Genomic DNA, 13,619 nt, shown 5'->3' with positions numbered 1-13,619 from the left:
GCATAAAAAGTGACTGTCCTGGATTTGAACATCTGTGAGCACCAGGTGTTTGTGGTACATCTGCCTGTGCTGCCTTCCACTCAGACTGATCCAAATCTGCCTTAGGCACCTGTTGAGACCAAGGCTTTCAGATCCCTGCTCACAGGCATGATGGACTGGGGCAGATAAGGAAACACATGGGTCTTGAAGCATCTCCAGAAAGAGCAAAGGCAGGCTTCTGTGACCTACTAAAGAAACACGTTGCAAAGTCAAGGTGTCTTGAAAGAGAGTATATTGCCAGTGGTTTGAGCCAAGTCTCACATGACTTCTGACCTCTGTAGGACTGGAGGGGTTTCTCCCTCCTCTGGAAAACACTCAGTGCCTTGAAGCCTCTTTTATATATTGCCAGCTAGAGCTGAACCAAATACAAGTTTCCATCCTCTCAAAAATGAACACTCAGGTAGAGACAGAAAACAGCAGTCCATATAGAGTTAAAAAAAAATTTGCCTTTTTCCTTACAGGATAAAAAGTGATTATGGTGAATTGTGTAGGAGTAGAGAGTACATGACTCATGATTCTTTATTGTAGTGCAGCAGGGAGGCAGACCTAAAGAGAAAGCAGAAAGGACAAAAGCAATGCTTTCTAAACCAACAGTTTACATTGCTGTTTGTGGTTATTGTTTGCTCAAGGGACATTTTTCACCTTTTTGCCATGCTATAATTTGGACGAACTGACAAGAAAGCCTTCTCAAAGTTTTTAGATAATACATGTAACTTACATTCTAGGTTAAAGTACAACAGAAATTATATAGACAAATAATTAAAACAATATCCCTGGCTCAAGAAAGCATTAAGGATGTATTGAATATAGAGGATAAGAGCATGTCACTGAAGTCATTAAAGTTGAGGATCTTTTAAAGAGCCCCAATCAATCACTGCCCTCCCAACAAATCTCTCCTTTTAATAAAACATTTTTCCAGGTTGTGACTGGGCTAAAAAGTCTTAACTGCACTTATGTTCAATCCTGATTTCCCTACGTGGCTCCAGAGGAGTCCAGAGGTGTTGCGTGCATGGTCCTATCACAAGATCAGGTCTCAGACCTTGCCAGACAATAGAAAAAAGAAAAGTCAGCAGAGAAAGTAAAATGACCCTCTCAGACAAAAACACTTTCCACTGATGGAAAGTGAAGCTGTGGTTATCAGAGAGAAGAATTTGACCCATATTTCTAAATTAGCAACAAGCAAAAAATAAATTGCAAACTCAGTACTAGCACAACTGTATGTTAAAAACAGCATGTTTCTGTCTTCTGATGTTGCAATTTTTCAGCTTTCACTAACAATGACAAGTTGGTTTATGCCAGCTTCATTTATCAGAATTTCACAAGGTGAAATATTTGGAAATATTAGTCCCCACAAATACTGAAAGGGTTTCTTGTCAGTGAAGCTCAGAGCAAAGTCAAACTTCAAAACCCAAAGCTTATGACCAACATGACTGTGGCATTCAGCCAACACTATGTGATAACATGTTTCCTTTTGTTATTTCATTATTCTTCCTGTGACCTTTTAAAGAGATTTTGTGAAAACGTCCTGCAGAGTTATTCATGAATATTCAAGCTGAACCATCTTCCCACAAACACGGGAACACCTGGGAAGGGACAAGAGACCCATGTGAAGGGACCAAACCAGGCAATTGCCAAGTGCAAGCAAGTTCAGGTGAAAAGTGAGGTCTCAAGAAATATTGAGAGACATAGGAAAAAGGAGAACAAACTAGATGAGAGGCACTGCAGAAAGATGTGCCTTAGAAATGACAAATGGAACAAGCTAGAGCATGTAATTCCTGGTAGGAAACAAAATGAAAGAATTCTGTGCTTTAAAAAAATCATTTTGGCTTTACAAGAGACCTCTTTTGTAGAGACCTACAGCTATACAACCACACCCAACATTACAGACATAGACTAACCTGAATCTCTCTCCAACTCTTTACTTCAACAGCTTATATTCTACCCCCTCTAAGTCTGATGAACCTTGCCACAAGGACCGTGAGGTAGATCAGGGTGAACATCAGGATGAACAGCACACCCAAGGGAAGCAGAGACAAGGAAGCCTGGAGCAGGGGATCTGTACTGATGGGGTAACAAATTATTTACAATAGGCTGTAGCATCCTGGCAGCCAAAGGGACAACCTTGGCCCTTGTCAACCTTGGTCGTTGGTCCTGTCTGGCCAAGCAGAATTGCTTCTACATAGGGACAAGGCTGATTCAAGGGCAGCAGGTTAAAAAGATTTATGTTCTTTCAGTCCTGTGAGCTGCTAGGTCCGATTAATTTTCAGGTAAATAACGTTAGTGGCAGATAGGACCACTATTATGTTATTTCTGTAAAAAATGTCCAGCTCTTAGAATAAAAGCCTATTTCACTATCTTGAGCAACTCAGAATTTTACTAAATAATATATAGAGATTACAGTCCAATCACAAAGAGTTCTTCATATATTAACCCTAACTGTATATAATCCAAATTTCATTAAAATAATGTTTAAATTAAAGTCACAAGCTAGAACAAATCTAAAAAAATAGTAACTAAAATAACCATTTTTTAAAAGAGAATAATTTAATACTCTGGGATTTCTCTTTTTTTGGTCAGCAGGACATCTACTATCAAAATTAATCTTCATGCAGGTCGTTAAATAGAAAACATCTCTACAAGCACGCTAACATTTCAAATTAATTTACGGTTTACTAAGTTTAAATCCTCAGCTTCTGCATCCTATTCAGTGTTGTACTAGTGATGTTTATTTCCCAGAAAAGACTTAGCTTGAAGTCTTTTGTGACTTTCAGTAATCAGTCCATATAATCTATATTTTGTCAGAATGTATATTCTGATGCACAGTGATTTATATACTGGATGCAGTGGCTTATCTGTCCTGAGACACATGAAGGTGGCAAACTTGATTTCCTGTGAGACAAATTCTCCCCACACCACTTCGGCAGATAAAAATATATGAAACATAAAAAGCTTAAGCAAAATCTTGACTTCTCTGAATCAAGGATCATTTTGTGGTCTCCTCCAACAGATCCAGAATTCATCCCTGATTCATGCCTGGACCTCCACCTAACAATCCTATCTCCAGCCATCTTCCTACTGAAGCTGCTCTTCAAACCAGGCCACATTAATACCCACAGCAGTTCTGCCACAAAAATCCAGGATCTGCAGCTGACCACCTCTTCTAACAAGGACAGCCATGGAACAGTCATTTTCACTCTCAGCTCATAAAGTGGGCATAAGCAAAATACCTTAGACTGCACTTAGTGCCAATCCTTTTGCATATCTATACAGTCCAAAAGTCTCAGCATGTGATCTGAGAGAATCTGAGATCTTCAGACACATACAGATCAATCCAATCTGTGAGAGAAAAAGCAGGTATATCCATTTTGACAGAAAACTGTTAGTACTGAACAAGCACTGAAGCAACGGCAGAGAGTCAGAGACAACAACATGGAGTGTGCGGAGCGCAACTGTTTGTTGATGTGCACATCTGTTCATGAAACTTGCCTACTTGCTCCCAGTACAGGTACATGTACAACCTGTTCTTTTGCAATTAAGTACTTTAGTATCCAGAATCAGTGCCCAATTCTCATTTAGGAATTCCACCACTGAAAAAAATATGAGCATATTTATTTCAGTGGGAATTTTGTTTGTACACACATTGAAAGATAACATGCAAAATATATGATTATAACCAGGAGAGATAGGCTTCCTGTTCTGCTGTTAGAAATGCTTTCTCTGTCTCTTCATTTATGCATCAGTCAGACAAATGACCTGTTTGGTATTAGTGAATGATCTTGACCTTCCAACTCAGAACAAATGAATTACGTGGAAAAATCATTCATGCTGAAAAACTGAATGCCAAAGCTCTGCAAACAATCCACCTAAAAAGCACTACAAAGCTTAAGTAAAATGATACAATTTGAAGTGCACATTGCGAGTATCATTACTGGCACTAAGATGACCACCACGTCTCTTCTGTTCCCATAAGAACAGAAGCTCCTGTCCTATCTCTCCAGATTTTTACTACACTGCTGAGGGAAAGAAAAAACTGATCTAGAGAGACTGAGGCAAAATTCTAGTCTTGTAGATGTTCTTCCAGGCAGCATTAATCACCATGATATTTTCATACTTTCAGCAAGAGATGTACTTGCAATATATTTGTACAATGGCTGCCCCAAAATATGCAAATACAAGTATTTGCTGGGCCAAGAAATTTCAGATGGGAATTTTAGTACACATTTAAATCAGTATTTCTGGCATTTGAGTGCTGATAGTCTAAAAATAAAAAATAGCAAAATACTTACAATTTTAAGATTTAATCAGATGAAATTGATAGTGATTTTCAGATTTAAACAACCTTTAGTTCTTCATATGAATTGCAGTTTTTGAAATGTTGCTGATATGCTGCTATTGAAACTTAAACCCTGTCAAAACTAGTCTTTGCTAGAATATTCAGTAACTAGCTATTTACATTTTTAAAACATAAACCCAATTAAATGTCTGTCAAAGAGCTAATTACATAATACATATTAATTCTATAATTATATTATTTTTCCTAAGCTATGCAATTAGCACTTGATTATATAATTTCATATTTTATAGTTATGCCACTAGGTAAAAGGTACGTTTTCAGCAAAACCCAATACAATGTACACTGGATAAGAATAACACCATGATTGACATTTGTGAGTCACATCCACTGTTTCCAGATGGAAAAGTGCCTAGATGTGCTGTGAAATAAATGGACATGCTATTAACAGCAACTGGATATTAAAATTTACAGTCTATTCAAATCTTCTTATGTCACTTGGTGTTTCTGGGTGCAGTGATTATGTATTTAAAGACCCACTGATCTGATCTGAGAGTGGACATGATTTTTATCTGAGAAAGTTAACTGCATTATGGAGGATTCTACACTGAATAATTGTTTTGTTAGAACATATGAAGTAGTGTGACATTTTTTAAAGAAAAGCAGACTCATTGGCTAACTACAGAATTTTTTGATGTTCTAAACAATTTAAGTTGATGGAAACATGACAGGTGGGGGTACTGTCATGTTCCTATTCTACTCTAAGATCCTAGGAGCACCTTTTTGAAAGAATATTTTCACTCTACACATACGGGATGGTGGGGAAAAACACTAATTAAATAGCTTTTTAATTAGATACATGTTCAAGTTTTGAGATGATTCTTTAGGTTTCATGTAGTCACATGTGGAACATTATAGTAATTCTGATTGCCTTAGCACCTGAGTCTACCCATATGACTGAGCTTAAAGATGTCATTCTCCAGCAAGTTGTCTGTTTTTAAAATGCCACCTTACCATCACAGTAAAATGACTCAGCAAAGAACACTTTTTTGTGTAGGCTTACCCCACAAAAACTCTGTGAGACGGTATCATGGAGAAGGGCAGTCAGGAGGCCCCCCCTGTTCTATCAGGTGTTTCTCTAAGGACACCAGGTACAACAGTTTCACTTTGTCCAAGGATGTGATCAAAGGACTGAAGACTATAGAAGACTTAAATGAGAGATTCAAAGAAGAGGGTCATGTGCCTAAGTCCAAAACTGTCATTGCCAGCCTGATCCACTGGCAACCACTTACCTCTGGAGACACCTGGAAACACCCTACCCGAGACCTACCCTGGCATGTGCTCAGACTTGCTCCAGACTGAGCAGAGAGCTACCTACCTCATACATGCTATGCTGCGTGACATTTTACATCTTTCTATGAGAAACAACCTCATACAGACTAACACAGACAGGCCCCTTTCAAAATGCATGTCTGCTGCTGAGGGAAGCAGTTAACAGGGAGTTGCTGTGTATCATGTTGACATTCACATGGAATCATCAATATGGCCATCATGCAGCAGAGAATGCAAAATTCATACAGCCAGAAAGAAAAGGAAAAAAATATATATGATGAAGTAATCAAGGGTAGGCATTTAGAAACCTCAGGTTCATGCACCGATGGAGATACTTTTCTTTAGGCCTGAGGCAGGTAACTTTTCATATGTCAGATGTTGAAATACACTCCAGATCTTAGGTTTGAAGGGGGTTTTTTTTGGCTAGTTCCTGTGGCTCTGTATGACAAAGACAAGAACCTTCCATGTCCCATCACAAGAAGCTAACATTTAAAATAAGTAAGTTCCAGTCTCAGGGGTGGGATATTGTATGTGCAACAGAAATTCTATTTTATCTAATGATTATGACTGGGGGGGAGATCACACAGCTCAGTACAAGAGTGTGTAAGTACAGTACTAACCAGAGTAATTTTGGGATCTACTAAACAAACTGAAATGCAACTCTTTCAAAGACTATCTAAATTACTAGGCTACTATAATAAGAAGTTCTCACAACTACTCACTTTCTTCTACATGCTGATGTTAGGTGGTTTCTGCAGTGTATATTATCAAATATGTGACCTAGAAATTTTTTGTTCAGCTGAAGATGTGGCTAGGCAACTACATGAGAACTGAAAAGTGTAGAAGCCATTATAAGTACTAAATCATCCATCCTGCTTGCATTTATATAATTGGAAACTTAAAAGTAGGAAGACTTAAAGTCATACATGCATGTTTACAGGATTTGATTATAAATCACTGAAAACAAGCAAACTCCTTCCACCATAACCTGTATCTGAGCATCACTGCAAGAAAAGAGTAACATTGGTCTTCTAAAGTAAATTACGAGACTCTACTCTCTTGTTCGCTCTTTTTGCATCCCTGCTCAAACCAGTAAGTTTACACATCGGAACTGCATTTCAGTGTTTTCAGAAGAAAGAGACAATGCAATGCACAGAAAAATAATCTCTCACCTTCTAGATCTTCCTTCTCAAAATGTGTTTTGAGAATGGAGCGAGTTCCACCTCTATCCACAACAGCCTCTTCATCATTTCTCTGCAAAACAGAAAAAATGACAGGTAAGCTGCTTTTCATTTGGAAACTACTGGCAAGATTGTATAGTACTAAAACAAAGATACTTCATTTATATATATATTTACTCTTCCTACTCAGGAACAAAAAAGGTTTTAATAATTTAATTTTCCTTAATAAAATATATTCCTTATCCATCAGTTTTTACTGAGGTATGATTACAGCTAACTTGGACATGAAGAAGTTCTGTTAAAACCTGCAAGATGATGAGTAAACACTGGTTACTGAAAAACATGAGTCAAAAGGACAATGAAAGAAAAGAGAGAAAAAACGTCTGGTTGAGGCAGCTTTATTCTTGTACTCTTAAAGAAAGGGATTGCACATGCATTTTTGTCTTTAGACCAGGAGCCTGAGCTACATGCAGAATTCCCAAGTTATGAGCACTAACACTCCTTATATTATGGCAAAGCTAGAGAATGATACTCATTGGCAATACAATAAGAAAGACAACTTCAATACCATGAAAACAACTGACTTCACTTACTAGTGAATTGCAAAGCTTTTGCTTTTCTTTATAAACACCAAGCTTTAATTACAATAAAGATAGATAGCACACACCAATAGCAGAACACAGAAAAGCTATTCTTCCTCAGGAAGATATATTTCATGTTTAATTTTATATTGCAGTCATACATGCATTTTAACTACATTCTCTTCTGCACTGTAAATGTACTATGTAATGAATTAGTATATTCTGCTCAGGTTAAAAAAGCTACAGAAATTAGTGGGTTTGGTCACTTCTGACATGAAAAGAAAAAAATAATGACACATCCATAAGTAGAGAAATCTTTTGGGAGTTCAGCAGCAGGGCACTGGATTCTGCACTAAGCGAATACTGGCTTCACTATGAGTTTAACATCACCAATTGCAAAAAAGCAGTTGCTAAATCCAGCCTGTATTTCACAGCATGATTTAGAGTGGTTTCCAGTAATTGATGATGAAGAAAAAAATGATGAATTATACAAAAACAACTTAATAGATCGTGAATATATATTTACTTGTCATTAGTAGAAGGGTATTAGTAAGTGATACTAGAACTGGAACTGCTTGACTTCAATACATAAAATAGGTTTCTTATTGGAAGTCTGAAGCAAGAGAATTTGAATACCAATGTTACATGCTAAATATATATCTATATATAGAATGCAATAGAGTATAACAAGAAATTAAACTACATGAGCACCTCTCTTTAAAGAGCAGATGCCCCAAGCAAAAAAAAAAATCACATCTAGAGCTGGATGTCGTGCATTCGGGATACAAGTTTTTGTTTCAGGCTCCTTTCCTTTTTAAAAATAGCTGTCATGCTGTAGCTATCTTATATAGAAAAATCCTAGGAATGTGTCAGCATCAAGCATCTGGGCTGTTAGAGAGAGTGAGTCTTACAATGTCTTTATTAGAGCCTTTCTGCAGATAATAGTATGTAACTAAAATCTGACATTGAGAAAATGCCTTCTATTGAAACTGGTCTGTCCTTTAGTAATGTAGAATTAGCTAATAATCTATTAAAATATACCAGGGCAGTATAATTTCACACAAACCATTTGATAATCTTAGGTAAAATGAATCCATTATTTTAAGCAGTTAGACATAACTGGGTGTGTTTGTCACGCTGGCGTGATGCCATGCCGCTGGGTGAATGGTTAGGCAGGATGCCAAAGGCCAAGTATTACAGCCACATCAGAAGTAGAACTATCTAGCGTAAGACATAGCCATCAGTATTTTACTGATCCTGAAAAGACCTTATGGAGCCAATTATAGGGGAAATTTACAATGGGGAAAATATTAAATTGCTGGACAGTTTAAAGCCTTTACAGATTATCTAAGTGAACTAAATACAAATTAATTCATTAATATTTATCAAAATATGCTCATACACTTGCGACTTCTCTTTTCCCATGTGTTCAATTTTCATCTTCTGGCAATCTTTTTCTTCCCTGCCTTGTCTTCCTGTAATGTCACAGCAAGTCTCAGCCTTGCCTCATTCTCAGAAGTGGGTTTATTCCATTAATATTACAGGGAAAAACAGCTTAATTGGGAGTTGTTGCCAATTCACTTGTCAAACTCTGAGCAAAGTCCAATTGAACAGGCCTTGCACTGTACACTCTCACTTCCCAGGGAGCAGTAAGAAAGCCACCTTGCATTTACCAGTACAAGTCACACTGCCTTTAGTCTAGGAGTAACTTCTGTGATTCCTGTACTGCCTCCTTGGAGGAGGAGAGAAGGGAGGGAAGGGATCGCTAGTAGTTTAGTGCATTTAGGTCTTAATCTCATTTGGATGTAAACACTATCGCAATCCGAGTAAAAATAGTGGGAGAACCGCTCCATTTTCCCATGACGACTAGAGACTACTAACTTCATTTCAGTTGGTAATGCTCTGCTTTTTATTAGCCTATCAGGAAAACTATAACATTATTATTTTTAATTTTAGTTGAAACTGAAAGTATAGGCAAGACTAACCATAAGACAGAAGATAGAATTCATGCCCTGGATGACTTTTAACGGACCAAGCAGCCACCAGCCTCCACACTAACATTCTCAAAGATATGAATCCACTGCCCATCTGTTTCAACAGGATCAGAGTAAGACATGAAAACTAAATGTTTTTCACAGCCATGTCATGTTTCGGTCAGAATTCTACAGCTTCTTCCTTTCACCCATTTGAGGATTATGAAAGTCAGAAATTTTACATAGTGCACAATCTGCTAGGACTGAGGTATTCAAACCATACTGACATACTGCAGCACTCTGCAAACAAATGTGTGGACACACTGACCAGGTACGAGTCCTTGGAACTGTCCATTATTGCAATGAGTTGCTTGCTGAGTCCCGTGAACACTGTGGTCTACTACTTAAAGCATGGGAGAGGGATCCAGAAGGTTCCCGAGTGCTAATCCTGGATCTGCCACTGACTTGCTGTGTGGCCTTGGGAAAGTCACTTAATCTCTGTGCCTCAGCTTCCCCATCTGTAAAATAGGGATAATAATACTTACTTACCTACCTTCCTCACCAGGCTGCTCTGTGCCATAATTAATAATCACACAGCGTTTTATAGCTGTAAACCACTACAGAAGTGATAAGTCAGCCATTCAATTTATGAAAGTGCACAGTTTACCGTTGTGAAGAGATGATGATAGGAGAAAACAGATTGATAAAAATCAACATTTAGAAATAAATGTGTTTTTGACATGAAACCAACGTGTATTAATACCTTGTAATACGTTTACAGTGCACAACTTTGACAACTGGACAAAGTTTACATAAAAGTAAATATACTGGACTGGCTTTCTGTTGGCCTAATTCAAGAGCAATTCTACAGATGCCAGTGGAACTGTATTTCTGTGAAACTGTAATCAGAGTGCCATAAACCTGTCATATATTTATAAACAGCCTAACATTTCTCTTTCTTTTTAATTATATTTGTTAATATTTTATGGGTTTATAGAGTTATCACTCAATGGTTTACCTGAAATGTAGACACAAAACAATTTCCCTAAAGCAATAAAATATCATCAAACACACAGTAAAAGAAATAATGTAACTGGGATAAAAGAGTAAGAAAAAGCTGAGGCTTTCACATGGAGACCACAACCTCCTTAGAGACCAGGTCACAACAACTCTACTCAGCCCATGATTTCACCTCTTACATTTTCCAAATGAATGCTGAAATGACCTTCACCGCACAGCTGCATCTGCTGCACATATTTCACAGGAAAAATCTATTTTAATGACAGAGTCTAATAACTACAGTTGTTACTATTTTTGTCTCTTCGTACTGTAAGTTTAAACACAGTGGTGAGTATAGAAAAGCAGTCAGTAGAGTCATCCTCTCCCATCCTTTACAGTGCAACCACACATTGCAACACTGAAACATGTACTAGAAGTTGAACAAAATTTAAAGGGAAATAAACTGCCTTCAAAGAACTGGCTTCTACTTTTTTTGGTATGCAGTCATGAAGGAAGAAGGTCACCATGAGTGCCAGGAGTACTTATTTTCAACACTTAGATCAACAACCTGCTTATCAGAATATAAAGTGAGGCTGCAGCTGTTGCCAGAGATGGTAAGTGTATTGCTTAGAAGTAACAGAAAGGCCCATGGTTTAGAAACCAAAACCAAATGTCTGAAGTGCCTTTCCACTGATGTATTGATAAAACTCACTACCCAGGATATTCCAAAGATAGATAAATGACCTCCTGGAAAGCGTCCCAAATTGACTCTCATTAGCTATGATACAGCCCTAGCTGCAATTATAACATGTTGCAGAGTCTGATTCTTAAACCTGTCACCTCCCAGAACTGTGCACTGCCCTTCCACACCTCAGATCAATTTAAATAATGGAGAAACTACACATTCAAAAAAGCTGAGAAATGTCATTTTTTGACATATGTTTTTGGATGGTTTTAGTTATAGCCCTTATAAATTGTCTATGCTTTCATCGTGTCGTAGATGATTGGAAAAAAGAGGAAAGTAACTCCTTTTAAAGGTGGATCCATACAAAGGCATATGACGCATTTTTAGATACCTATGTGCTAACGTAAACACATACTCTTGTAGAACTTCAGTATATTTCTGGATGATGGGATTAGGACATACCCCTCATGTTCTGATGACAAGAAGGTAGATTAAAGTCTAGGTGACAATATACAGATTTGAACCTATCTATACATTTATTGTACGTATTTACCAAAAAAGGAAAAACAATACATGATCTTAAAAGACACTGTTGCATATATCATAAAAGCTACCCGAATACTGCACAAACATTTACTGAAGATCATCTGTGCTGATCACTACAGTAAATTAAATAATAGTATAACAATAAATATACATTACAAAACAGGAAATTGTTAGGACAATAGGAAATTATTAAATAGTTGCAATGAGTATGTTTCGCTGTCCTTCCCTTGGTAGGTACTGTGCTCCCCTGGTATGATATTTGGTGCTAAGTTATTTTGAACAGACAAGACAAAATGACTAACACTAAAATTTTCATTTTACATGGAAAATTAAAAATTATTTACTTTCTTAATCCTTCTACCTAATTTTTTTCACACTGAACTACTTTTCTGTCTCTGATACCTGGTCAGCATTTTCAATAAACTGGATGATTGCTTTTCTTTGAAATACAACGCAAATATCAGCTACAAAGAGTATTAATTAGTATTCCAGAAAACTCAGGTTTTTTAAACCGTCAGGTAAAATCCTTTCCCTTTTTTAATTACATTCTTAATACACCCACAGCACAAATCACAACATAAACAAAAATAATCTTTTTTCAGCATCAACATACTTTCTGTAAATTATATAGCAGAGCAGAAGCCATTTTGATTTTTTCCACACTAAAAATTACACATATGACACAACTGCTGACTCATAAAGAAAATAATCATGGTATTAATTACTTGTCCATATAAGCCACTTATTGATGATTAAACAACCTACATAATTCTCAAATGCCATCTGGCACTCAGGAATGCCTGTCAGCATAAAATACTGCATTCCTATAAACAATACAAAGCTGTAATATAGAATTATTTTAGTTATTTTATATTATCAATAATTACATATACTTAAAAGATGGCCCTCTGTAATATATTCATTTCAGTTTATGTATTTTATCATAATTTAGTGGTATAAATGTTCTGCATTCACCTTTCAAACTGTCTGCAATGAAATTCTAAACATTTATCCAGACATCACATACACACCATGATTGCCTTCTCAGTCTGAACATATTCCAGCTTTATCACTTTGTGTTGTATTTATTCCACAGACCCATTACATGATATTTGTATTTTTAAGATCATTTTGTTAAATTCAGTTTGCCCTTTCATAAAGATGGCATTATTAAAGATATAAAAAAGTGAGTTATTTGAACTCAGGAGCTGCCAAGAGCATGTTGGAAATATCTTGTAAAGACAATTAACCTAAATGGCTAAAAAGCTACTGTATGTAGATAGATGACTCCCTGTTGTAGGAGGCAAATCACTGGTGACTGCCATGTTCAGCCTTGTCCTTTAAACTGTCCTTGAGCAGACACCGTCATACAGAACTGATTTAATGCCCACAATTTAGATACTACAATTCTTTTCTCTTTCTGAAGACAAGCACAGGGGGGAAAACAAACAAACAAACAAACAAAACAAAAACAAACCTTTTTAATATCCCTGTGTTTAACTGCTTATATGATATATAATCATATTTAGCAATATTTTGAGATGGAAAGTACAGTGAATTTTATCTTTCTGATTAAATAAAATTGCTTTTCCATTCCACTAGCTACACTACATCATACTTTTCCTCTCTATCCACCTACCAAGAAAGACCCATCAAAACACTTTTATAATGCAATAATGTCTGTTCTGTAAGGTCTGAAGGATTATTTTTTAAAGTGTCCCTTTAATTGTACTGGTTTTGCAGCGGCTTTCTTCAGTAATCACTACTAGTTAACATAAAGCACACACTCCTTTTGGTCAGCTCTTCTCCACATAGATCAGGCTATGCAACAATGTAGAAAGCAATTAGTTTTCATTCCAGATTTGCATCTTCCCCAGGGCTGCATGTCATATGCATAAAAGCATCCTTCTCTGTTTCCCTCTTTTCTCTTTTTATAGCAAAAGCCAAGATACTGTTTAGCATGACTCAATAAAGAAATACCATCTTCTGCAA

General features: G+C 36.7%; 1 protein-coding gene across 3 annotated transcripts in view; it reads right to left on the bottom strand.

Moving 5' to 3' along the window:
* The window catches only part of SLC4A10 (solute carrier family 4 member 10), a 121,678-nt gene that overhangs the window by 91,880 nt on the left and 16,179 nt on the right, over positions 1–13,619 (bottom strand). For all 3 annotated transcript variants that reach the window (XM_074910881.1, XM_074910882.1, XM_074910883.1), the window contains exon 2: positions 6,835–6,916. In XM_074910881.1, coding sequence (XP_074766982.1) covers positions 6,835–6,916 — 82 coding nt within the window. The remainder of the gene's footprint in view (positions 1–6,834; positions 6,917–13,619) is intronic.

The sequence above is a fragment of the Athene noctua genome, chromosome 7 (genome assembly GCF_965140245.1).
Source record: "Athene noctua chromosome 7, bAthNoc1.hap1.1, whole genome shotgun sequence".
In the NCBI taxonomy this organism is placed as follows: Eukaryota; Metazoa; Chordata; class Aves; order Strigiformes; family Strigidae; genus Athene; species Athene noctua.
The sequence above is the reverse complement of the archived record's forward strand: the minus strand, read 5'-3'. Positions and strand labels throughout refer to the sequence as shown.